Consider the following 25,394-nt stretch of genomic DNA (forward strand, 5'->3'; position numbering starts at 1 on the left):
TGGTTATCCGGTTTGAGCAGCAGGGGTATGGGGTACCAGTGACTGAGATGAGAAAGGGTAGGAAAAGACAGTTGGTGGAAAGGGATGGGAAACCAAACCCCTAATTTTAGACGTGTTAGTTTGGAGTTTCCTTTTAGATATCAAAATGGAGATGTTGAGTAGACAGTTGGATATAGGTGTGGGGAACTTACCAGAGCAATCTAAGCTGGAGATATGAATTTGAAAGTCATCGGTATAGAGATTATATTTACTGCCAAGGACTGAGTGAGAGCTCCTGGGCAGAATGTGTAGAAAGAGAGAAGCGGGCTAAGTGGGAGGTCTGAGGAGCCCTACTCTCAGACACAGGGCACAGAGGAGGTGTGAGTGAGGCACAGGAAAAGCCAGGAGAGGATGGCGTCTCAGAAGCAGAAAGAAGAGAGTGTTTCAAGAAGTGAGCAACGGCATTGAGGGCTGCTGAGAAAAGGGAAATTGTATTACATTTTTGTCTTTAGAAACTTTGAAAGAACATTTCCAGTGGGGTGTTGGGGAGTGGAAGTCAGATTGCCGTGGGTTTAGGAGGCAATGGAAGGTGAAGTGAAGACACTGGTAAAGACTCTTCTTTCACACAGGGAGCAGAGAAATGGCACAACATCTGGAGAGAGACTTGGGTTCAAGAGAGGCTTATCCCTCCCCCAGCTTTGCAGGAATCTTAGGGGTGGGGATGCGATTAGAATTCCCTCTGGGTCCCTGGTGTGGTGCTTCTGACACAGTGGGTAATCAGATTGCTCTTTCTGTTAATGCAATTGGTTAAGTAAGGGAAGACACGTTTTTGATAGTGTGTTTAACAGTGTGTGGGCAGGCCCATATCAATATACTCACCACGATGTTGTGGCCAGGATCCAAATCATCTGGATTATCCAGATCGTCAAAAATGGAGCTTGAAAACTGGGGTGTTAAGCTTTGTATTGGATTGCCTTAAAGTTCAAATTGCTGTTGTTTCCAAGATGACCTTTGTTTTATTATTTATGTGGCAATTATGTATTTCTTCCATGAAATTATTAAGTTTATAATTATTAAATAATTATAAACTTTTTCCCCATCGTGGGAAACTTAGACTTAAAAAAAAAAGATCGTTGGACCAAATGAAAATGACTTTACCTCGTTTATTGATCTTGACTAGTCTTACAAATTAGAAAGAAAATATGGAAGTTTTGGACTGTGAGGGCACCTTAACAGTTTTCTATACTGGATTATGTGTATGTTTTACTTCCTTCCTCCCGAATCTTTACCATTTCAAAAGAAAATCAAGAACTAATACTTATTTCCCATTGGTCTTCCTCATCTTTTGATAACTTATTCTTCCTTTCAAAACTACACCTAGATACTTAATAATCAGGGAAGCATAAAAATCCCCAAAGGTAAGAAATGTCCCTGAGCAATTCCTGAAACAATTTTGCCAAGAAGACAATTGTCTGGCTTATTTCAAAATTATTTTTTCTCTCATTATGTATTAACACATCTGATGATCTACGCAGGTGATAAAAACATTTGCTCTGTTGTTCTTGGCTCCATCTCAAAATACCATTTCTGATTTATTATTTCATGGTATTGATGAATGATCTGTTGATGCTGTTGCTACTGTGAAGTGACACTAACATTTGGGTTCTTATGATCTACCAGAAAGTGTAGTAATAAAATAATTAACAATGCTTTTGGGAACTCTTATTCCCATTTCACAGAAGAAGCAGAGATTTATGAAGGCTAAATAACTTCTCCAAAGTGGCAAAATTGTTAAATTGAGAAAAATTTAAAACATATAGACATACACTGCTATCATAAATATTTATTTGTTCACTGATGTTTTTGAGCAGCTATTTGCTGACTTCCAGGGTGGATGTTGAGAGTATAGCAGAGAATAAGACAGACTGGCTCCTTTCCTCATGGAACTAACCATCTTTACATGGCTCTTATGAATACGTAAGAATCAATAAGAAAAACAAAGTCTTTGAAAAGTGACATAGACAATTGACACAGAGAAATATACATACATATATATATATATTCAGCAAACATGTGAACAATTATTTTAATAATAATCCAAGAAATACATATTAAAATAATATGATTTTGGCATATCTAGGTAGCAGAGATTTAAAAGATAATACTTAATGTGCTTTAAATAAATAGCCATTCTCAGAAATTCATAGGGATATATGTACAAGGTGACTGATTGAAGACTGCTTGTTATAGCAGAAGACTAGAAACAGATGTCAATTGATAGGAAACTGGTTGAATGAATTACTGTACATCCACATAGTGGAGTACTATGCAGTTGTGAAAAAGGGAATGAGAAATTAGACTGCTATAGAGTGATCTTCAGGATCTATTGTTAAGTGAAAAAAGTGGAAGCTATATAGAGATTAAAAGGGTGTCTCTAAATTCCATTTCCTTCTAAAAGGAACTAGGGCTCTTTGAAGAAATGGCACATTCCAGGTCTGGGCCAGAAAATGTAGAAGAGGACCCTAAATTCAAAGAAGCTATTTAAGAATACTAAGGTCATGTTAAAGGCTATGGGGGTAAACTTGTAGATGGTGGCCAAAGATGGGTTAATTTGAGCACCCATGAGATCATAATATAATGCTATGTGTGTAGGAGTGGGATGCATCCAAAGGACAACAGGGCATTACTGCTGTAATATGGGAGCTCTACTGGATGCCAAAAGGGCTCAGCTCTACCACCTGGAGTAGCTGGTGTGTTAGCAGCAGGACTGCGTCCCAGGCCTACAACTGGGCTGTGATTGGCTCTAGAATAGAATGGAGTGGAGGGCATCATTGTCTCCAGCTGCAAAGGACTGGAGAAGCAGGGTTGACACCAAAGAAGAAACATACAATCCTATTCATATCCCTTGGTTATCAGAAAACCTTCACTTCTTAGAAATCTCCACTCCCTCTGCACAGAAGTGCACCCCTGTTCCCATCACCAGCCACAATTCTTTGAGACTTTTCCTTGTTCTGACTTATAAGATTGGGGCCCATGATCCCCCTTTCCATCCAGGTAGTAAATTGGCTCTTAAGATGCTGGTCTCCTTGACATGAGGTTACTGTTGCAGTATCCTCTCTCCCTCTACTCACCCCGTTATTTGTCATCTCAAGAGGACCTTAACAGGTTGCCCAGTATGGGAGCCCTGACACCTTGCCATGAGTCAGCTACTTCTTGTGACTTCTCCATACACTTGGCTCTCTCAGCTCCTGAGGAAAGCACAGTTTGTCCTTGCCACTGTTTGGGAGCCTTGAAAATGGGTGCGAGGGAGACTAGGGCCCAACATAATTGCCGAAGCCAAGACAGGGCACAGTGCTGACTTACAGGATATACAAAGATTTAGACTTGGCCCCTGCATTCAAGGAGTTTATAATTACTGGAAAGGAGAGTCCATAAAAGTGACATAACTTTCTGTGGGTTGCACAAATAATAGCTGACCTGGAAATCAGAGTGCTTAACAGATAGTATGCACTAAACCATTTACTAATCAACTGGTTAATAAAGCCTGTGATGTTGCAAAGAAAGGTATATCCTGGCTTTCCTCCTCCTTCACTTGTCATTCATTGCTTCTTAGTGTTCTCTGGCTCCATGTTGCCTTTTTCTTTCCACGTGGGCCTTCTCTTCAAGTCTCTCTCTGCATTTCTTTATCTTCCTTTTCCTTTGAGAGTCAAGCTACCATGATGGCTTTGCCTATTGCATCTGTGCTAACGGTATATGCCTGGCACCTGCCTCCACCTAGAGTCCTGCTCCATGTCTTGCGTTATCTATTTCCTACATCATGATTGACGCCCGGCTTCTCCATGGAGCCCTCAACAACAGCAACCATGCTCTGTGATCGTCTGCATCTTCTTTAACTGGACAGCCTCACACTCAGGTGGGACACTTTACCTGAGTGAGCCCTTCAGTTGTGTGTCACTCTGTATTGTTTGTACACCATGTGTACACACTTATCTCACCATCTGGGTATTTTTCTTCTTGAGCCCATGTTGATTTGGGGTTTTGACTCGATGGAGGACAGCAGGGCACACTCTTGCCATGCAATGATCAAGAGTCTGGAGGCTCAAGGGGGCCTTGATGTGAAAAGGTTTGAAACTAATAAAAGAAGTGCTGGAGAGAGTTAAGTGTACGTATTTTCATAGGGCAGTGATGTGATTAAAATGGTGCTTGAGAGGGAGTATCCAGACAACTGTAGAGCAGGGGTGGGGAGATTAGCAAGCAAGCCACCAAGGGCCTCCAGCAGGGATTGAGGGAGGACTGGCAGGGCTCCACATCTGGCCCTGTTATCTGGCCACTCCCGTCTTTCCAGCCTCATGTCACCGCTTTCTCCTCCTCCCTCGCGCCAGGGCTGGCAGCTGCACAGGCCTTCTTTGTGTCTCTAAGGCCCTTTATGGCTTTTGTGCACTCTGTTCCCACTGCCTGAAACTACCCCCTTGCCTTTCCAACTTGACTCAAGTTCATCCTTCAGTGCTCACGTTAAATACCAGATTCTTACGGGGTTTTCCCCTGACACCTCAAACTAGGTTAGCTCCTCTTGTTGGACCAAAATAAGTTAATTTTATGATGAGTTGTAATTAGTCCTGTGCTATAATGGAAGCTCCTTGAAGACAGACATTTGCCTGTTTTGGTCACAGCTCTCCCCCCGGAGCCAAGCACAGTGCCTTGCACAGAATATGTTTTCAGTGAGTACTTGTGAAAGCCTAAAGGAATAGGTGGCTGGGTCTCTGAATGATCCAGCTGACTAGGTGGGCCTTTTCCTTGTAGCTTACTTTGGGCAGCGAGCACTTGTTGAGTAGATGCGATTTGATCTTGGGAGATATTCTAGGAGCATCATTGGGCTCTCTGATGAATTGGTCCTGTTGAAGCTCCATTTAGGGAGGAACCAAGGGACCTAATGTGATTTGGTCGTTCATATTTCTCAGTTGGAAAATGCCATACGTAATCTAAAGTGTTATAAAATAATTACTTTTTTAAATTGCGGTAAAATACATGTAACTAAAAATTTACCATCTTAATCATTTTTGACTGTACAACTCAGTAGTGTTAAGTATATTCACATTGTTGTGCCACGAATTTCCAGAACATTTTGATCTTGCAAAACTGAAACTCTGTGTTCATTAAACAACAACTCTCCATTTTCCCCTCCGCTAGTTCCTGGTAATCACCATTCTACTTTCCCATTTTATGAATTTGATTTCTCTACATATGTCATGTAAGTATAATCACACAGTATTTGTCTTTTTGTGACTGGCTCATTTCGCTTTTAGCATAATGTCTTCAAGGGTCATCTGTGTTGTAGCGTGTCAACCTTTCCTTCCTTTTTAAGGTTGAATAATATTTCGTTGTAAATAGATACCACATTTTGTTCATCCATTCATCTTTAGATAGATACTTGGGTTGCTTTCACCTCTTGGCTGTTGTGAATAATGCTGCTATGAACATGAATGAGTGTTCATATCTCTTCAAGACCTTGCTCTCACTTCTCTTCAGTTGAAGTGGAATTACTGGAACATATGGTTATACTATTTTTAATTTTTTTAGGAAGCACCATACTATTTTCCATAAATAATATGTTTTTAAAATAAAAGATATAGGAACTTACCATATGGTAAGTCCTTCCAAGTAGTTACCTTGCAAGATTATTTATTTGTCCCAACAATCCTGCCATTGGTCCTGATGGTCTCAGACATTTCTTTTAGAAACATCTTTGGAGTTTCTATCGCTGCCATAGGAGGGCAGAGGCAATAGTTTATGTCTACATTTATAGCACACTTTACAGTTTTTAAAGCAACTTTATGGAAAATCACGTAGATGATTTCATTAAACTCCACAAGAGTTCTGTGAAGTAGCTCAGCCCCTTTCCGGTCTCCTCTTGGCCAGCCTCACTCCGGTGTCCAGCCTCCCGTCCACACTGATGATCTTGTAAAATGCGGACACCAACTTTTCTCTTCTATGGTTAGTATTCTGCACCCTTTCTTCAAGGTGAAGATCAAATCCTGAAGAATATGGTGTATGAGACCCTTCGTGTGTTACCGCCATCCTCCCGCTTTGGATGCCACGTGTGTCTTATTCTGAAACGTTTGCACTTCCTGGAAGGTGCTCTGCTCTCACTTGCTGTGCCTTCTGCCTGGCTTTTCTCGGTATTCTTCATAGTTCTCACAGATGTCTGCTTCCTCTGGAATAATTTCCCTGACCCTTTATCCCCAGCCCTCACTCTGAGTTAGGCACGTCTCACCTCACCAGAATTATAGCAATTGCTACCCTACCTTGTAATTGTCACTCATCTATCTCACCTTTGAACTCTGGGAGAATAGGAACTATGTTTTTTATCTCTATGTTTGGTACAAAGTAATCACATATATATTTATGGGCTAAGCAGTGCATTTCACTGCGGGGGTTGGGGGGGGCAGCTCTTCACTCCCTTCAGGGACATTTGACAATGTCTGGAGACAATTTCAGTTATAACGCTGGAGGGGTTGCTACTGGCACCTAGTGTGTGGGGACCAGGGATGCTACTAAGCATCCCATGGTGCACAGAATAGCTCCCTCAACAGAGAATCATGTGGTCTAGGATGTCAATAGTGTTGAGATTGAGAAACTCTAGGCTAAAAAAATGAAGGTGATCATTATATAATATGGGTTATATAATATTATATAATAATGGGTGATGTCTATGACTCTAGTGGCATTTACTGCAGCATGATAATACCTATTCCTCTGTATTATAGTTAAGTAGGCACAATCTAGATTGGGACCAGTAACTGCCCCCAAAGGGCCTTGGCAGTTTTTATGAGGAGCATTTCTGGGTTCCTCTCAATGACTTTATCATAGTGGCACTTAAATTCAATGTTACCATAGCATTTAAAGAGTGAGGGCCAGAGATGCTAAACATCTTGCACAATGAGAAATTGTTGGACCTCAAGTGCCAAAGGAACTTCTATTACGTTGAAAAACACTGAATGGGAAAGAGCAGAAAGCCACTAGGCAATCCTTGGTGGGATGGCCCATGGAAGAATCAGACTAAAGATGCTTGCAGTTGAGTAGAAGGGAAGGAGGATTCTGAGGCATGCCAAGATCTAGTTTCTTCAAGAGAAGGTATGCACAATTTGTGGGTGAACATGGGGAATGCACAGGGATCCCCTCTAGCACAGCCTTGCAAGAACTCTCTCACCTTGAACTGGGAGCACTGTCCTTCTGTGACTCAGACAGCATTGCAGCGTCTGCTTGTTTGTGAAGCAGAATGTGTAAGGTAAAAGTCTATTCAACTCATTTTTATCTCTTTTAAAAAAGCATTATTACTGACTGATTTTACTCTTTTAATGTAATTGATTTTGAAGAATATTGCTTAAAAATTAAGAAACGTAATATTAGAAATAATTAAATTTAAATATTAATTGAAACACATTTGAAACTTCATGACACTAAACATTTTCTCTCATTTGAGTTTTGAGGGCACATAAAAACACAAAGAGTCCAGGAACTTGCTGACAATGAACTCAGAACTTTCAGTACTGGGTTAGTGGCTTTGTGAGGTCAGAAGTATTTTGAAAATTCCTTATGAAAAATGAATATGTAAGTTTAGATTTACAAATCAAATATGGCAATAATCAGGAATAGTTTATATTTCATAAACATTCACATTATTTAATTCTCATTTTTAATTCTAAATAACAGATTTCTTTCTACTAGGAAACACATGACACTGATGTTCAGTGATAGTCAAACTCAATATCAGTACAGATTTATGGTTGAGCTTATCATTGCATTGAGGTGGACATCTCTTTGCCTTTATTGAGCTTACTGGTTAATTTATCTTGTTTATCTGACTGTACGTTAAAATTGTAAATAAAATGTTAACTCTTACCATGACCATCCGAAATCAAAAAGACAGTATCAATCCAAATTTCCTGACTATACTAAGCATTCATGGACTAAGCTATCCACTCAGTATTCTTTATGAGAAGAGAAGAGTGAGAGAGAGAGGATTGGGTAATTGCAGGTGCCAGGTTTCTAAATAGTTTTCAAAGCATTTAGGCCTGCAAATATTCTCATTTTAATAACCCTTCCTCAACTCTCCCTCTTCAACCTTCGGTTGTTTTTCCATTGTATTGCTCCCCGTAGCACTATCTTGACAATCCAAATATTTGCCTGCCACTTCTCTAGCCAGTATTTCCCTCCTGAAAGCTGTACACAAAGAAAGAGGCCCAGGAGGTCAAAGAAATCAGAGCAGATCTAATGAGAAATAGACAGCAGACCAAAGGAAGTCAAGCAGCGGGCCCAAGAGAAAGTGTTATATTCCTCTTTTTGTCCAACTTACTTTGTAAGGTAGAAGGGCAAATAAGGCTGTCTCTTGAGAACCAGTCACATTTCTTGATTCTACCCACCTCATCATTTTTAAATAAGTACATACTTGCAAGGCTGGTCTGCTTCTAAGGGTACTGCATTGAGGGCTCCCTCCCATATTGTCAGGCAGTTTCATATACGTCAGCATGCATTCTGACACGCTGCCTCCAGGAGTTCTTGATCCATATTCCCAGGATCCAAACTACCGCTGAGCTCATTCCAGTTCTCAGTATATAACCAGAAGTTCCAGCTTTTCTGAAAAAATACTAAATTTGTTAATTTTTTTATAAAGGAAATTCATGAACTATGTAATGAACTATTATTTAAGATCTGAAAACCTATAAATTCCTTCACATATATAAATGCAGCGAAATGATTTACTTCTCTATCTTGTGGCCTAATTTTTGATATATAGACCTGTGCCCAACCCCCCAAGGAATTATAGTTTACTTAGAGAGGAATCAAGAGTCCTACTTGAGTGAAGTTCTTGGGACTATTGCCTTAATACAGGCAAGATACTCCACACTTCTCTATTGAATGAATGCCTGGAGAATGGATGACTGGATGGACAAAGATCATCTCTCTTAATTTGACAAAGTGGATGAACAAAATGGGATCTCTCATATCTCTGAAGCAGATGCTGGAGATCTTGTAGCATGGAGATGCTGCCCAGACGTACACCTCCTCGGTCCAGCCTAGCTCCTGAGAGAAGGGGAAGGCATGACTAAGGCATGCCCAGGTCTTACTCCCCAAATCACTGGTCAGAAATCACTGCTCCCCAGAATCACCAGTCAGAGGAGAGAGTGAGTCAGACGTTCAGAGAGGCCAGCTGCGTAGAGGGAATAATGCCCTCTCCTGGAACGAGATGAGTGGGAGGAATTGTTTCCCTCTGAGGGTGGTGTGTTTTCACTGTCCAGAGGCCATTTTTTAAAAAAAAATTTCTTCTGAGTCCTTAGTTCTCTATCAGGTCATTGAAGGGGCTAGGTAAGTAACTTCTAGATAAAAGGAGATATGTGCACTTATCAGCTCTGTAGTATGACCCACTTTATGCTTCAGATTCTTCATTTTCAAAATGAAAATAATCACTCCCAGAAGTCTTCTTCAAAATTACTGTGTGAAAGTAGATTGGTGAAGTATGTTTATGAAATATACATTGATAAAAGTTGGACCCCGAAGAGTGTCCTTCTTTATGTCTGCACACTGAAACCCTCAGAAGTGGTTTATTCTCACCGGACACTAGCATTATTTATAGCTAGTGCTCACTCAACCAGATTAGTGATCTCTCCAGGCTGCTCAGGATGTGGAAAGTAATAACCCATCAGCCTAAAGTTAAAAGCCATAGTGGTGTAAAATGGTGCAGCCTCTATGGAAAAAACTACGTGTATTCCTCGAAAGATTAAACATGCAATTACCATGTGATCCAGCAAGTCCACTTGGGTATATACCCCAAAGGATTGAAAGCTGGGTTACGAAGAGATGTTTGCACACCTATGTTCATAGCAGCTTTAGTCACAATAGCCAAAGGATGGAAACAACCCAAATGTCCATCAACGGATGAATGTATAAACAAAATGTGGTATGTACACACAGTGCAATATTATTCAGCCTTTTAAAGGAAGGAAATTTTGACGCATGCTACAACATGGCTGAACCTTGAAGACATTATGCTAAGGGAAACAATCCAGTCACAAAAGGACAAATACTGTATGATTCTGTTTATATGAGATACCTAGAGGAGTCAAATTCATAGAGACAGAAAGTAGAACAGTGGTTGCTGGGGGCTGGGGGAGGGAGGGAATGAAGAGTTATTGTTTAATGGTTATAGAGTATAATGTTTCAGTTTTTTGAAAGATGAAAAAGTTCTAAGGGCGGATGATGGTAATGGTTGCAAAACAATGAATATATTTAATGCCACTGCACTGTACACTTAAAAGTGGTTAAGATGGTAAATTTTTATGTTATGTATATTTTACCACAATGAAAAAGTTAAAAAAAAAAAAGAAAAAGAGTGGTGACTATGAGAGAGCTGGAGCTGTGAGCCTAAAGGAACAGAAGTGGGTCCTGTGGGGATGTTTGTGAATGGTCTGGGTGTTCACGTAGCCAGGCACTTCTAGATGGCGCCAAATCCAGTTTTGTGAGAGATACAAATGACTGTATTTGTAATTGCTTTGTTGGTAACAGCATGTTGTTTTTCATGAAATTTTGTCAGAAACAGTTTGGTCAGATGAGTTACTATACTACTAATTATCCTAATAATGGGTCGGAGAACAACATACAGCTTTTATGGCCAACGATGTAATCTTGAAAAATGTTACCTTCTATTGTTAGTCAGAATGTGTTAAAATGATAAAGGCTTGTGGAAACAAAGAAAAAATTACGATTTTCCTTAGAACAAGTCAACTTCTATTCAAAACATGAATATACCTTATATCGGGTGGGGAACCTGTGATATAAATTAAAAACAAATTTAAAACTGCTCATCCATGACACATTGTTTCTTAAACCTTCCTCCTCTCCCTGCATTCATACTTACAGGGAGAGAAAATCCTAGAAGCTGGAGATCTTTTGTTGACGGAGCACAATGATGTCATCAGTAAAATGGCCTTGAACGTAATTTTCAGTGATGTCCCTGGGAATGGACAATTGGAGGAGCCCATGCAGAGCTTAAATACATGGAGTAAAAAAGGGGATCTTTGAGAGGGGCTACATTTTGTTCTGAAGGGAGAGATTTTTAAAGGAATCATGAGAGCGGGGAATTTTGGGAGAAGTAATATACCTTGTATAGCATATTGTAAAACCTTTCCTCTCTCCCTGGAAATTTTCAGTAAAACCTCTGTCTCCCACCATGGCCTGGTGAGGTGTATGGGCTCTTTGGGGACATGCCAAGTGGTCCTTCGAAGAGGATGACACAAGGGCCTGTTCTCACCTGGGTTGCAAACTAGAAACTAACCCTCACGTTAACTTTAAATTCTAACTTCTTGCTTTCTCTTAATTTCAACATTACCAAGCCAATGCTGTAGTCCATATTTATGAGGATAAACTGAAAAGTAATCTCTCTTCTTATTGTGGCAAGTCAGTTTTTTTCCAAATGAATTTTCCCAATATCTGTATAGACTCTTTCCCTTCTCACCCTTCTTCCCTAGCATTCTCTTCCCAATGCCTTAGGGTTTTCTTCAGTTTATCTCTGATCTAATTTGAATAGAAGTTTCCCCATGGAAATGGAACCCCGAATATTAATTAAGTTAAGCAATGCTGGCTGCCACAGCAGGTAAAACATAAATCTCAGTATTTAAATGAATCGAAGATTTATTCCTCACTCTGATTACATGTCCATCTCCGGCCTAGAAGGGCCTTGTTCCACAGAATCACCCATGCATCCAGGCTGAAGGAAGCTCTATCGTCTTGTAGATGGATCATCTGGAAAACAAATTTAAACCAACTAAAGAGAAGAGGGGGATGGAGGAAGCACGTAGCTCCTAATTATCTAGGGTTAGAAGTGACACTGGCCACCTGTGCTCATAGTTGATTGGCCAAAAGTAGTCACATGGCCCCAGCCTAACTGCAGGGGAGGCTGGGACGTGTAGGGGAGTACATGGAGTATTTAGTGAGCACTGGATCTCTCTGCTACCCCTACTAATCGGAGTATGATGAAGCCCAAGTTACATTATAATTCAAACAAGTTTTGAATATAATTTGCATATGACAGGATGCTGATCTATTCTCATGATCATTTTCTGGGTTTTGTTTCTTCTTTCATCAGTTTCGTCAAACTCACTCTCTAGCGGTAGACTAAACTTTTTAGATCAGAAATAAATAGACATGTTAAGAAGTGATGGAAGCTATTAATGGCCCCTGTCACTCCCTTCCTTTTTTTTCATCTTGTCTATATATTGCTTGAGGTTCTTCACAGCTTCTCATCAGGAGGTACATGTGTGAATATGAAACTTATCTGCTTCCAGGTAGGGCACATGACTTTCATCTGTTATCTATCTATGTATCTATCTATGTATCTATCTATGTATCTATCTATCTAATATTATCTTGTTTAGCCATTGTTTCACTCATTTATTTATTAATTCATATTTATTTGTAGACTTTTCTCCATGAAATAAAAGCAAGTTGGTGATGGTGAAAATTCTTCACTTCAGCTTTTGCTTATTGGTGATAGTTTTCCTCTTGCTCTGTTGTTCTTTTTGTTTGACTATTGAGTTTTAGGAGAGATCTGACCTAGAGGATGAGCTATCAGACAAGTCCATTGCAGGTTGTGCAGGGACTGCTTGGGAGCAGAGTGGGCCGGGCCATGTTGTCTGCAGGTCTGTGTTCCAGGTGGCAGCACAGACTAGCCTGATCACCGGATTTCTGAGGTCCTTCAGGGAGGGGCATTGATAAAAGGGTCTCGCTTTTTGATTTGTTGAGGCTGTCCTTGATGTCATATTGAGACACTCGGAGATCCATTTTCATCCCAAAAGATAAGAATTCAGTTTAGGAAGGACCAGAGAACCTGTCTTGTTCCGTGGTCCTGGGAGAGAGCTAGGAAGGGGTGTGGGGGATGCTACAGAGTGGGCCAGTTATGTGGATCCCAGTGATTCTTTTTGTTTTTTGAGGGGGTTGAACAGAATTGAGCTGACCTTCACCATGATCTCCATGCTAAGATCCTTTGTCACTGATGGAAATACCCCTCTTCCTTTTGGAAGCAGTACACCCTTTGGTGGCCCTTGCCTGCATCACGTCACTAGGAAAATCCGTGGCCTGATGGTGTTAACACAGGGGGAGTCAGGGAGGAAAGGAAGGGGTCGTTACACTAACCTCTCTCCTTCCCTCTCATCTCTGTTCTCCACAAGGCTTTTTGTGTTTTGTTGGAGGAAACAGCATCTCAAAGGCCTTTCTCTGACCTTGAAGGCCAGATGCACAGAGAGGTCAGACTAGGCTGTGGAAAAGAGCTGGTAGGAAATGGAGAGCCTCACTGTATCTTTCGTTTTGTGGGATTCCTGCCTGCAAATCAAATGTTGGTCATTAATGCAACTAGTACCACAACCTGAGAAACAAGATACTTCTTATGAAAGATGGCTGCCCTGTCTCCTCAGGTGTTGCAACCACGAAAAGTTTATAAAACTAATAAAATCTGAAAGCTTGCCCCATTTATACTCAATAAATCATCTAAAAATGCTTTTACATTTAAGACAAAAGACAATCTTATAAGCAAGTGAACTTTTCCCTTCTTTTCTCTTCTTTAGGCTTTTCCTCCACACGCCATCACTGTCTTTCTTTACTGCAGTTCAGTGACCATACTCTTCACTGTCATCAAAGTGGTCAGTTACCGCCTCCACCTCATGTTTGATAAAGGGGAAGTGATTCAACAAAGGCCTTCCAGAAAGAAAGAAAAGCCCAGTAGAGACAAAGAGGCCAACAGTGAACACGTAACCAACCACAAAAACCCAAGGTAACATCTCTAATTAATATGTCAGTTCATAATTTAAATGTTTACATTTTGATTAAAATAATTTTTCTCATTTCTTAGTTGTTTGTGAAAATGTGCCAGTACAGACAGATACAAATATGTACATTTTCTTATATTTAAGCATACACTTAAGCATAAAATTGATATTAATTGAGAGGGTTTAACTATTAATATGAGCTTATGCCATGCTCTGGAATGCTCTGGAGTTCATTTGCATTAGGCTTAGCACAGCAAAATATTTTACGTCAGTATTTTTGTCTTGTCATTTAAATGTTTTGTGCATGCTAGAGTATTTTCAAAAAGAACATTTGCGTCTGTTAATATAAAAGTAATACATTGCAGAGAACTGAAATATTGAGAGTAATTCTTGGGTTAAGCATCGTCATTATTCTTGCCCTAATTTCTGATAGTTCCTTAAGAGAGCATGTCATATTTTAAAGTGATGTTTATTACTCTCTCTTAAAAATAAAATGTGTATATAGTGAATATGATAAAGTGGAATCTAGGAAAAAAATTGTTTTGGGACTATTACCAAAAGAGTCGTAGTTCTGTTTGGTAATATCACTGCTCTTGTGTTTCTCATGTTGGATTAGCAATAACAGGCAGATTAACAATGGCAAGAAGGAAGAGGCCCACCAGAACCTCTCTACGCCTCCTCTCCGCTGCAGCTCCAGGGGGCAAAGCATACACTCTCAGCAATCTTCTGGTGATCCACTGGTGAGCGGTCTGTTTTTCTGTTTCACTCTCTTCCTGCTCCTCTAGTGCTGATCGCCCCAGAATGAAAGTGTGCAGTGGCAGCGATTGTAGTTTACACACACGAGTGGTAAAGACTAGCCCTTGTGCTTGTGGAATGTCTGGAGTATCACATCTCAGAGTGTAAAACAACCAGCTCTGGGACCATGAGATAAATGCCCCGTCATATGCTAGAAGCCCGCTCACTGGCTCCTCTGCCATCTGCCCCTCCCTGCTCAGCCTGTCCCTCTGGCTAGAAGAGCCGAAATGCAGACCTTCACTTCCCTCTCCCGTCTGCTGTCTGTCATTCATCTGAACCATCATATTTGCAGTGCCTTCTCCTGGAATCAACTCCACTACTCCACGTTAAATCGCACCTGCCTCTTGGAAAGTCAATAAATCACCTTTCTTCTAGATTAACTTCACTGGGCTCCATTCACTGTAGAATAAAGTAGCACATTATTTCTTCTCCTTTAATTTCTTAATTTTATCACAGTGTGGCCTTGGATGGAGGTCTATCCTTACATATATTTTTGTCCTCCGTTTTGCTGCTCATTTTGTTAGAAGCTTAAGCAGAGTGGACACTATAGTCTCGTTCCCACATGCCATTTAGAAGAGCAGTGGCTGCTGCTCGGTGTCTGCTGACTGCCTGGAAATGGGCAGGGAGCTGAGTCACGTATTGATTTTTGTTCTTTTGTTTACTTAGGAGTTGCCAGCACAGGAAACAGTGGAAGATCTCAAAGGTAGAGTGTTTATTATTATCATTTAATATTTTATCATAGCATTATCCTGAGTGAAGTAAAAAATAATTTTTATAAAACAGAATGGCAGTGAATTAATTAAAAATAAGCACTGTACCTAAGATTGCACAGTTATATTTTAACTTTATTTCTAACTCTTAATTTTAATTATTTCTTGTCAGAATTCGTTCGTCTTCGAATTATGATATTTTATTGATCATATTTCATTGTCCTTTCTCCAGTGTCTCATTTCAGATGGCTCCAATGGCAGATATAAAATAGGATAAATTCATCATCAACCTACAAACTTTTTACTGTAGTACTTAGATTGAAAGATGACAGAGGAAATTTTATTGCATTCTGTATATCTGCATCTCTTTCAAGTCATAAATTTTGTTTCTGGGAACTTTCTTTTAACACCCTAAGTTTTTCTTTTACTTTTTTGCAAAGATTTCATCTTTTTATTGCCTTCAGAAGACTTAGAAAAGAACTTTTGGAGACCTGAATTAACCCCTTCCTTTTTCTGCAATTCTGTTTTTTTTTTTTTTGGCAGTAGTACTACAAAGAGAAGTTTATGCTTTATTTAAATTTAAAAAATAGTATAATATTTTGTTTTTTGGAAAACAGATGAAATTAGCACCATGGCCCTGAAAACCTAAAATAAAGTTTCTTTTTCATCACTCAGCTGAATTCTGTGATAATAATATATAAAGGATTATCTGAATTCTTTTTTCTATATTATACTGCTGACATGAAATGTGCATTAGTTCGGTTTCAAATATTTTAGTTACACACAGTTTCATAACAATGTTACTTATGTCTATTTGTACACACACACACATTTTTCCCCGTACTAAACTATGTATTCTTCCAGATCAAGTGTATCACTGCTGTTAACACGCACACTTTACATCCTTTCAATGTCAGTTGTGGCCTTTTAGCTTCATCGTTCAATTGAAACAATTCCTTCCTTTCTTCTGTGTACTAGAAATTACAGTAGAGGTTTTGCAATTGTCATTTCGTTCTGAGTCATAATGTGTAAAATGTACAGGTGGCATTTAGACCCATTCCTGACTGCTAAATCCAATGTTTTCTTAGCAACACTGCATTTAAGTGATTTTTTTTATTAGATTGATCTCATAATCTACCATTCAAGTATCCAATTCTTTTTGTTGTTAAAAGGCACAATGGTTTTCTTTATTTTTTTAACAGCTCTATTGAGATATAAGTCAGATGCCATGCAATTCACTCATTTAAAGTGTATAATTCAATGGTTTTTAGTATATTCACAGAGTTGTATATCCATTGTCACAATCAATTTTAGAATATTTTTATTACCTTGAAGAGAAACACCACACAGCTTAGCCCTCACCCTTCAATCTCCCCGACTCGTCCAGCCCTGGGCCACCACTAGTGTCCTTTCTGGCTCTATTGATTTGCCTGTTCTGGACATTTCATATAAATGGAATAATGTAATATGTGGTCTTGTGTGACCAGCTTCTTTCAATTAGCATAACATTTTCAAGGTTCATCCATGTTGTAGCTTATATCTGTACTTCATTTCTTTCTCTTGCCAAATAAGATTCCATTAAATGGATGTACATTTTATTTATCCATTCATAAGTTGATGAGCATTTGAGTTGTTTGCACTTTCTGGCTATTAAGAGTGATGCTGCAATGAACATTCGTGTGGGAGTTTTTGTGTTTTCATTCTCTTGGGTACATACGTACCTAGGAGTGGAATTGCTGGGTTATTTCGTAACTCTATATTTAACCATTGGAGGAGCTACTAGGCTGTTTTAGATTGCAGGCACATCATTTTGCATTTCCACCGTCAACGTGTAAGGGTCACAATTTCTCTGTGTCTGTGACAACACTTGTTACTGTCCATGTTTTTGATTCTAGCCATCCTAGTGGGTGTAAAATGGTATCTTGTGGTTTTGACTTGTATTTCTCTGATGACTAATGATGTTTTCATCATCATCATTATCCTTAGGGAAATGTCTATTCAAATGCTTTGTGCAGTTTTTAATTGGATTGTCATTTTGTTGGCGAGTTGTAAGAGTTATTTGTATATTTTGGATCCATGTCCTTTATCAGATATATTTATAAATATTTTCTCTCATTCTGTGGGTGGTTTTATCACTTTCTTTTGTTTTTTTTGAGGAAGATTAGCCCTGAGCTAACTTCCACCACCAATCCTCCTCTTTTTGCTGAGGAAGACTGGCCCTGAGCTAACATCCATGCCCATCTTCCTCTACTTTATATGTGGGACGCCTACCGCAGCATGGCTTGCCAAGCGGTGCCATGTCTGCACCCGGGATTCGAACCAGTGAACCCCGGGCCGCCAAAGCAGAACATGTGAACTTACCCACTGCGCCACTGGGCCAGCCCCATGTTTTATCACTTTCTTAATGGAGTCCTTTGAAGCACAAAAGTTTTTAATTTTCGTGAAGTCCACTTTATTGATTCTTTTGTTGCTTGGGCTTTTGGTGTCATGTATAAGAAACCATTGCTTAATCCACAGTGATGAATATTTATTGCTATTTTTTTCTAAAAGTTTTATAGTTTTAGCTCTTGAATTCAGATCTATGAACTATTTTGAGTTAGTTTTTGTGTGTGATGTGAGGTAGAGGTCCAATTAATTCTTTTGCATTTGTTTATCAGTTGGCGCAGCACCGTTTGTTCGAAGACTATTTCCCTCACTAACTCGTCCTGTCACCCTTGTTAAAAATCAGTTGCCCATACATGTGAGGGTTTATTTTTGGACTTTCAGTTCTATTCTTTTGCTCCTATATCTGTCCTTGTGCCAGTATCACACTGTCTTGACTACTGTAGCTGTATTACAAGTTTTGAAATTGGGAACTGTGAGTCCTCCAATGTTATTTTGGCTATTTTGGGGCCCTTACATTTTCATGTGGGCTATCAGTTTCTGTGAAAAAGACAGCTGGGACATTGATAAGGATTGTGTTGAATCTGTAGATAAATTTGGGGGGAATTGCCATCTTAACAGTATTAAGTTTTTGAATCCACGAACGTTGGATGTCTTTTCACTTACTTGGATCTTCTTTCATTTTTTTTTGACAGTGTCTTGTAGTTTTCAGTGTACAAGTCTTGTGTTTCTTTTGTTAAACTTATTCCTTAGTATTTTATTCTTTAGATGCTGTTATAACTGGAATTGTGTTCTTAATTTCATTTCAGATTGTTTATTGCTGGTGTATAAAAATATAATTGATTTTTTCATATTTATTTTGTATGTACACACTTCCTGAATGTTTATTGCTTCTAATAGTTTTTTAGTGGATTCCTTGGGATTTTTTATATACAAAATGATATCGTCTATGAATAGAGATCCTTTGCTTTTCCCTGTCCAATCGAGTTGCCTTTTATTTCTTTTTCTTGACTAATTGCCCTGGCTAGAATTTCCAGTACAATGTTGATTAGAAGTGGTGAGAGTGGACATCATTGCCTTGTTTCTGATCCTATGGGCAAAGCATTCAGTCTTTTACCATTATGTATGATGTGAGCTTTGAGTGTTTCATAAATAGCCTGTATCAGGTTGAGGATGTTCTCTTCTAATCTCAGTTTGTTGAATGTTTTTGTCATGGTGGTGGATTTTTGTCAGATGCTTTCTGTGCATCTATTGACATGATCATGTAGTTTTGTCATAGTGTCTTTCTTGATGTATCTTTTTCTTAGTAATATGGTATGTTTTTACAGCTAAAGTGTCAATGATAGAAGCCAGATTATTATATTCGGTTAGATTTCATTGTTAAGCAATATCTTGGTGGGGTCACATTAGGCCAACTTTTTTCTTAGTTTTCTAGGTAGGAAATTCATTATTACCATTTTTGCTTAGGGCTAAGCAGGCACTGAGATGTGACATGCTAACATATTCACAAAAGACACATTTACAGGCCACAATATGACTTTATTCGTTTATATGCAATAAATTGTAGTTGACCAACCTTCTCTTGGCTTTCATAATAGCACATTTTCCTGATTTTCTTCCTTCTCAGAGTGCTTTGATTGATCCTCCACTGTTGTTTGACAGATAAAGGCTGGAGTGCCTCTGGTCTTGGTCTTGGGCCCCTTTCTCTTCTCTAGATACCAGCTCTCCCTTGGTGATGTCATACCTATCTTTAAATGCCATGTATGTGATGATGAGTGAATCTGTTCCCCAGTTTTGACCTCTCTCTGGACTTCAGTCTCATGCATTCAGCTCCTTACACCTATTTCCTCCTGGATAAGATGTCTAATAGTCATATCAAATGGATTACCACCCACAGGGATTTCTCAATTGATGTTTCTAAGTCTGTACTTCCTCTAGTTTTCTCCTTATCAGTAAACAGTCCCATGACCAATCCAGTTGGCAAAACTCCCAAATCAAGGAGTTTTCCTTGGTTGCCCTTTCACTCACTGCCTTCAGCTTCAATCCATCAGCAAGTCCTGTCAACTCTACTCCAAAGCGTAGCTCAGATGTATCTATTTCTCTCCATGCCCACCACTACCACGCTAGTCTGAGACACCACTATTTCTCAACTGCGGTAGCCTCCTCGCCGGGCTCCCTTCCTCCATTCTTGTACTTCACTGCAGTCTGTCCCTCATGCAGTAGGCAGAGCTATTTTTAAAAACCTAATTCAGGTCATGTGCTCTCCCTCCACTGAAAAACTTCTGCTGGGTTCACATTATTCTTAATGTAAAGTCCAAGCTCTTACTTTGGCTTGTAGAGCCTGATATATTTTGGACCCTGCCTGCCTTGCTGATCTCTCTTCCTCTCACGCTCCCTTTGCTCTTTTGCTCCAGCTTCACAGACTTTCTTTCTGTTTTTCAGACATGCCAGGTGAACTCCCACCGCACTTTGCTTTAAATACCTTTTTTTTTTTTTTTTTAACATGGCGTGCTCTTTCCTCTCATCTTGTATGTTGGAAAATGGTCCTGGTTTCTGCTAACCTGTGCAATCACAATTGTGTAGTGTGGGAGGTAATGAAACAATAAATTATTTTTTACAGGTCTAGCCCAAGAGCCCTTTTCTCAGGCCCTGCCTGGTGATTTGGATTTTTCCTGCAATATTTTTATTAATTTTCGACAAGCGAACTTTACATTGGGTAGTCATGGAAAGCCTCTCTGACAAGAAAATATTCAAGTTGGGATCTGAATGACAAAAAGTAGAGTAGCCATACACATGTATGCAGAGGTGATGCGAGAGAGCAGAGGAGGGTCAGACCAGGATTCAGAAAATCTGGGTCTAGTCTCGGTTTCATCAGTGGCTTTGTGACCTTGGATAGGTTTCTTCTCTTCTGTTCTGTTTTCCTGGAAAGGATCTACCCTGCCTCGTAGGATAACTTACATAGGGTTGTTCACGATTCATGATCATCATCAACCAACATTCTTGAGCATGGAGAAGATGACATGCTGATTTCTTTGGAGGATTCAATGAGTATAAAATATAGTTGTTTTTCTAGAACTATATAGTCCGGTTGGGAAGATAATTTAAATGTATGTTAGAAAAACTACAATTCAAGAAGTATATTGTAAGCGAAGTTTAATTTTACAGACATTAAATGCTTAAAACATTCAGAAGTAGAGAGTTTATTTCTGGTTTAGGTGATCATGGGAAATTACATGTTGAAGGAGGGATATGAATAAGGCCTTGAATGGAGTCGTCAGTGGGTGAGGAGAAAGAACATTCCAGGTGGGAGAGTTGTGCCTGGAGTTTGTTTTAGAGTCAAAGAGGGTCTTTTGACTAGAGCATTGTAGGGCAGGGTCTCTCAGTTCTTTCTACCAAAGTGCCCCTGAAGGCAGTAGAGAGTGAGTGAATACTCCTGCCTGCTCCAGGCCCCTGCCTCCTGAGGCCTGGGGGTCATAGGCTGGATCAGGCAAGGGTTAATTTAAAAAAAATACATGTTATATCATAAAATTTTTTTCGTCTTTTTCATAATATGCCCATTTGTTTTGATAATAAGGTATATTACCTCAAGAGTTGTGTTACTTACTTTTTTCCTCCAATATTTGAGTAAATGAGAAGTTGCTCATTCTGTTTTTCCCATGGCTTTGCAGAACCTGGGACAATGCACCCCTTGTGCCGCCAGAGAATACTCTTCATGATAGAAGTGAAAGAAAGGGTGACGGCATTAATTGATTGAATGACCATAAGGCCAGGGGAGAAAGAAAAACCAAAAGATGACCCCAAAGTTTCTAGCGTAAGAGGCGTAGGGAATGGTAGCGTCATTAACAGATAAAGGGAAGCAGGCACAGAGCTCACTTTCAGCCCCCTGCATCGTAAGTAAATATTGTTTGCAGATGCAATTTAAAATGTTTTGAAAATATATGAATCATCAGAAGTATGAGATTATTATTGTCCATGGGTCAAGGTGCCCACGAGCCCATTGACTGTCCTCGGGCTAGCGCTTTCCCTGTCCATCCTTATAGGTCCTCATGGCAACCTTAAGAGGTTGGTATAAATATCTCTATTTTACCACTAAGGAGGTTGAGGATTGGAGATTAACGAACCTGCCCAAGGTAGCGTAGCTAGTGAATAGCAGAGCCAGGACCTTTCTGGCTGCAACGCCCAAATTGGTAAACCGTACTGGTCTGCCTCCCAATGCCACAAAACAGCAAAAGCTAAAAGTCTGAATTGTTATTTTAAATATAGAGATTTCCAGAACAATTTCCCAGTGGAGCTGATATTTTTGAGATAGGCATCCCATCACATTTGTTGCTAGTGCTAGTTTTGGTTTTGTTATTATTAGATCTTGCTCTGGGACATTATTCATCCATTTTGTATGCTAATAAAGTTGCCTGCTGTTGTTGTTTATTTCAGGTGTCGTTCTGTCAGAAGACCAACCTGTAGCTCCAGTGTCATCTACCTCACCTGGTATCAAAACAGAAAACTTACCTGCTTCTAAAGGGTTCATGCCGGAAACCATGACCACGTCAGCAATGCCATTGAAACCAGTTGTGGCAGAAACTCTTATCAATGATAAAGGGAAAGAAAGGGGAGCCAAGGGGCAGCCCCCTTTCCGCCACAGATCTGAGGGCGGCTTAGTGGATAAAGAAGGCTCGAAGAAGTTGCCACACCTGTCTTTGTCTCAGTATGACTTACTAGAAACAGACGTCTCCTTCCAGCCGGGGGGGAGTGAGAATTCCGTCCTGATTCCAGAACCTGCGAATTACGCCCAGGGCTCCATAAGGGAACAGTTGCAAAGCATGTCGCCTCAGGACAGCCTGAGCAGTAGCTGCCCTCAGTGTAACACGGTCATCGCCAAAGCTGAGCACAGACCAGTGGATGCTTCCTGGCAGGTGGACCCGCCCTTGAACCAGGAAGTGGACTACTCAGATAGTGAGGTAGCTGTTACTCTTATTGACACTTCTCAACATGGAGATCCACTGAGTCTGCATGAACCCATTAAAATTGTCATCACCATGAGCAGTACCCAGAACTCCCTGACAGACTTGGAAAGCTCGCTCCACCTGAAGGTCATTAGCACTGAGAGAACTGGTTTAAAGTCTGATGCTGAGCTGGCTACCCCAGGGGTGGCCAGTCCTGCAAACGTGGAGCAGATGAGAATTCCTGTCATCACCCTCGAGCTGTCTGAGGATGGAGGAGGAGACGTTGTTTGTCCTGAAGACAATGGAAGTGAAAGGACTCCAGAGAGACTGACGGTGGAGGCATCCTCCAATCAGTGCTCTGGCTATGAATCTGGGGACGGGGGAAAGGCCACCAACGACTATGGTCCTTCCCCAGGAGACCAGTGTGAAACAACACCCCCGCTCACACCTAACATGGTCTTTGAGTCTGAAGCGGGAAGGGAAGGCCAGGCTAACCTTGACCCATCATCTTGTAAGACCAGTCATGGAAAGAGACATGCCCGGGTCCTCAGTGTTGACAGTGGGACAGACGTCTTCTTGTGCAAAAGTTCCCCAGAAATCACCAACGAGAAAGAGAAAACAATACCAACTTCCAAATCTGATCTCGAGGCAAAGGAAGGACAAATACCAAATGAATCCAACTTCTTGGAATTTGTCTCCCTGTTAGAATCAATTAATACTTCCAAGGTGGTGGCCTCTGACCAAAGGCGTGGGTCAGCAGAGGGGAACAGAGAAAGGGGGCTGCTCAGAGGTATGATTCGCATCACTCCTGTCCTGATGATACAAAGGTGGCAGTACAGCTCTTGGTTATTTGCCTTCTGGGATTTGATTTTGCAAATAGTGGGCCAGCTATTAGGCAGTTATTTGCTGCTTGGCATTATCACTGATATTTACCGGATGTGCCAAGACTAAACTACGCGATGAGCATATATCAAAATTGGTTTACTCCACCAGGCAATTTAAGGCATAGTAATGAACCTTTGGCTTCCTTAGAAGGCAAGAATATTTATTTCCAAGGAAATAAGCAATTATGTTTACCATGTGGCAAGAACTTAATCTCTCTCTTTATAGAATAGATGCATTCTGGAAAAGCTGATCATAAACCAAATTTCTGTTAAGTGAATCCAGTTTTCTGTTGAACTCCTTTATAAAATCCTTTATGCGGAAATCCCTAATTATCCCAAGTTGTAAATGTAATTGTAACGAACACTTACACAGCTCTTAATGTATGTCAGGCTCTGTCCTGAGCACTTTTATTAACAAGGGTGACCGTATATCGCGGTTTCCCCGAGAGGGTCCTCATTTACACTTGTTTTGCCAAAATAATTATTAATAGCCCCACCTTTCACTCTCAACAGTGTTCCCAGTTTGAACAATAAATTATACAGTTACTCTCATATTAACTCATTTGCTCCTCATATAACCTTGTGTGATGGGTACTGTTGTCATTCCTGTTTTGCAGCTGAGGCTCAGAGATTTTCACTAACTTTCCCAAGTTAGTCTGCTAAGCGTAGGAGGTACCAGAACAGAGCTTTGATCCCAGGCAGCCTTGCTCCAGAGTCCATGCTCATAAAAAATAAACTATGTTTCCTCTGTCTATAAAAGATTCATTTATTTTCAGGTTAGTTAATATCTCTGGGCCTCAGTGTGCTCACTGGACTAGAGTTCTTAAAAAAGTCTTTTAACTTCAAATGTCCATGTTGCTGTGATTTTCGAGTACATCATTTCTGCATGTATTTCTGGTGAGATAGTGTCTATATAATAGGATTGCTTGCTAGAAGTTGTGGCTGCAGGTGGCAGCTCATTTTCTTTGCTGTAGGTTGTAGCATTTCTTCGTGCTAGGATTGTCCCTTTGCTGCTGGTCATTCTCCACTCTTTGGGACAGCCAGGGGGTCCCTCTGGTTCTGTGTTGGCAGCTCCTGGCAATTTGCTCCGGTTTCTTTGGTCTTTCCGGTGCTCTGCCAAAGGGATTGCTATGTGTGCTCATTGGTCCACTCTTGCTTAAAAATTCATTAATTTTGAATGTTTAAATTATGTCATTAATATGTTCTCCATTTTACTATGTTAATATATCTAAGATTTTGCATTTGGAATTAATAAGAACAGGAAAGAGTCAGTTAAATTTTTTAACAAACGTAGGCAGTACAAGAAAGCGTTGGTTACTTTGAGATAAAAATCTTTCTGATATAAGATTTGGGTGTTTATCATCTATTTAATAGAAAGATTCATACATCTAGATCAGCACTGTCCAACAGAACTTTCTGCAGCGATGGAAATATCCCACATCTGCTGTCCCATACAGTAGCCACTGGCCACATGTAGCTATTAAATACTTGAAATAAGGATTGTGTAGTAAGAAGTTGAATTTTTAATTTTGGTGAATTTTAATTCATTTAAATAGCCACATGTCGCTACCGTCTATCGTACTGGACAACGTTGATCCAGACGACATGTGTGTGTTCCCAGGAAGCTGTGTACATGGTGGATGGAGCACTGGCTTTGGAATCTGGTAGCCCAGGGCCAAATTTTGGTTTTGTCATACCAGCTGGGTGAGCTTGGGCAATTTACCAAATCCATCTGAGTCATAGTTTCTTCAATAAAGCAGGAATAATAATATGTTACAGATTTACTGTGAGGGTTCAATTAGGAAACTATATGAAAAGGCGTGCTACGTGATCAATTTCAGCCTTTTTTTCCTGATTTTCCCCTCAGGCAATACGTAAGGTTTATTTGGT

At 40.1% G+C, this 25,394-nt stretch overlaps 1 protein-coding gene across 4 annotated transcripts in view; it reads left to right on the top strand.

Annotated features, from left to right (window-relative positions):
• The window catches only part of PCNX2 (pecanex 2), a 281,436-nt gene that overhangs the window by 10,736 nt on the left and 245,306 nt on the right, over window positions 1-25,394 (top strand). For 3 of the 4 annotated variants that reach the window (XR_011496310.1, XM_014854585.3, XM_044758805.2), the window contains exons 2-5: window positions 13,593-13,798; window positions 14,410-14,533; window positions 15,255-15,291; window positions 22,112-23,410. Coding sequence is in view for 3 of the 4 variants with exons in the window: in XM_014854585.3 (XP_014710071.3) it covers window positions 13,593-13,798; window positions 14,410-14,533; window positions 15,255-15,291; window positions 22,112-23,410 (1,666 nt within the window). In the remaining variant the exon portion in view is untranslated. The remainder of the gene's footprint in view (window positions 1-13,592; window positions 13,799-14,409; window positions 14,534-15,254; window positions 15,292-22,111; window positions 23,411-25,394) is intronic. The other variant, XM_070492557.1, reaches the window with a different exon arrangement.

This window comes from Equus asinus, chromosome 2 (genome assembly GCF_041296235.1).
Source record: "Equus asinus isolate D_3611 breed Donkey chromosome 2, EquAss-T2T_v2, whole genome shotgun sequence".
Taxonomy (NCBI): domain Eukaryota; kingdom Metazoa; phylum Chordata; class Mammalia; order Perissodactyla; family Equidae; genus Equus; species Equus asinus.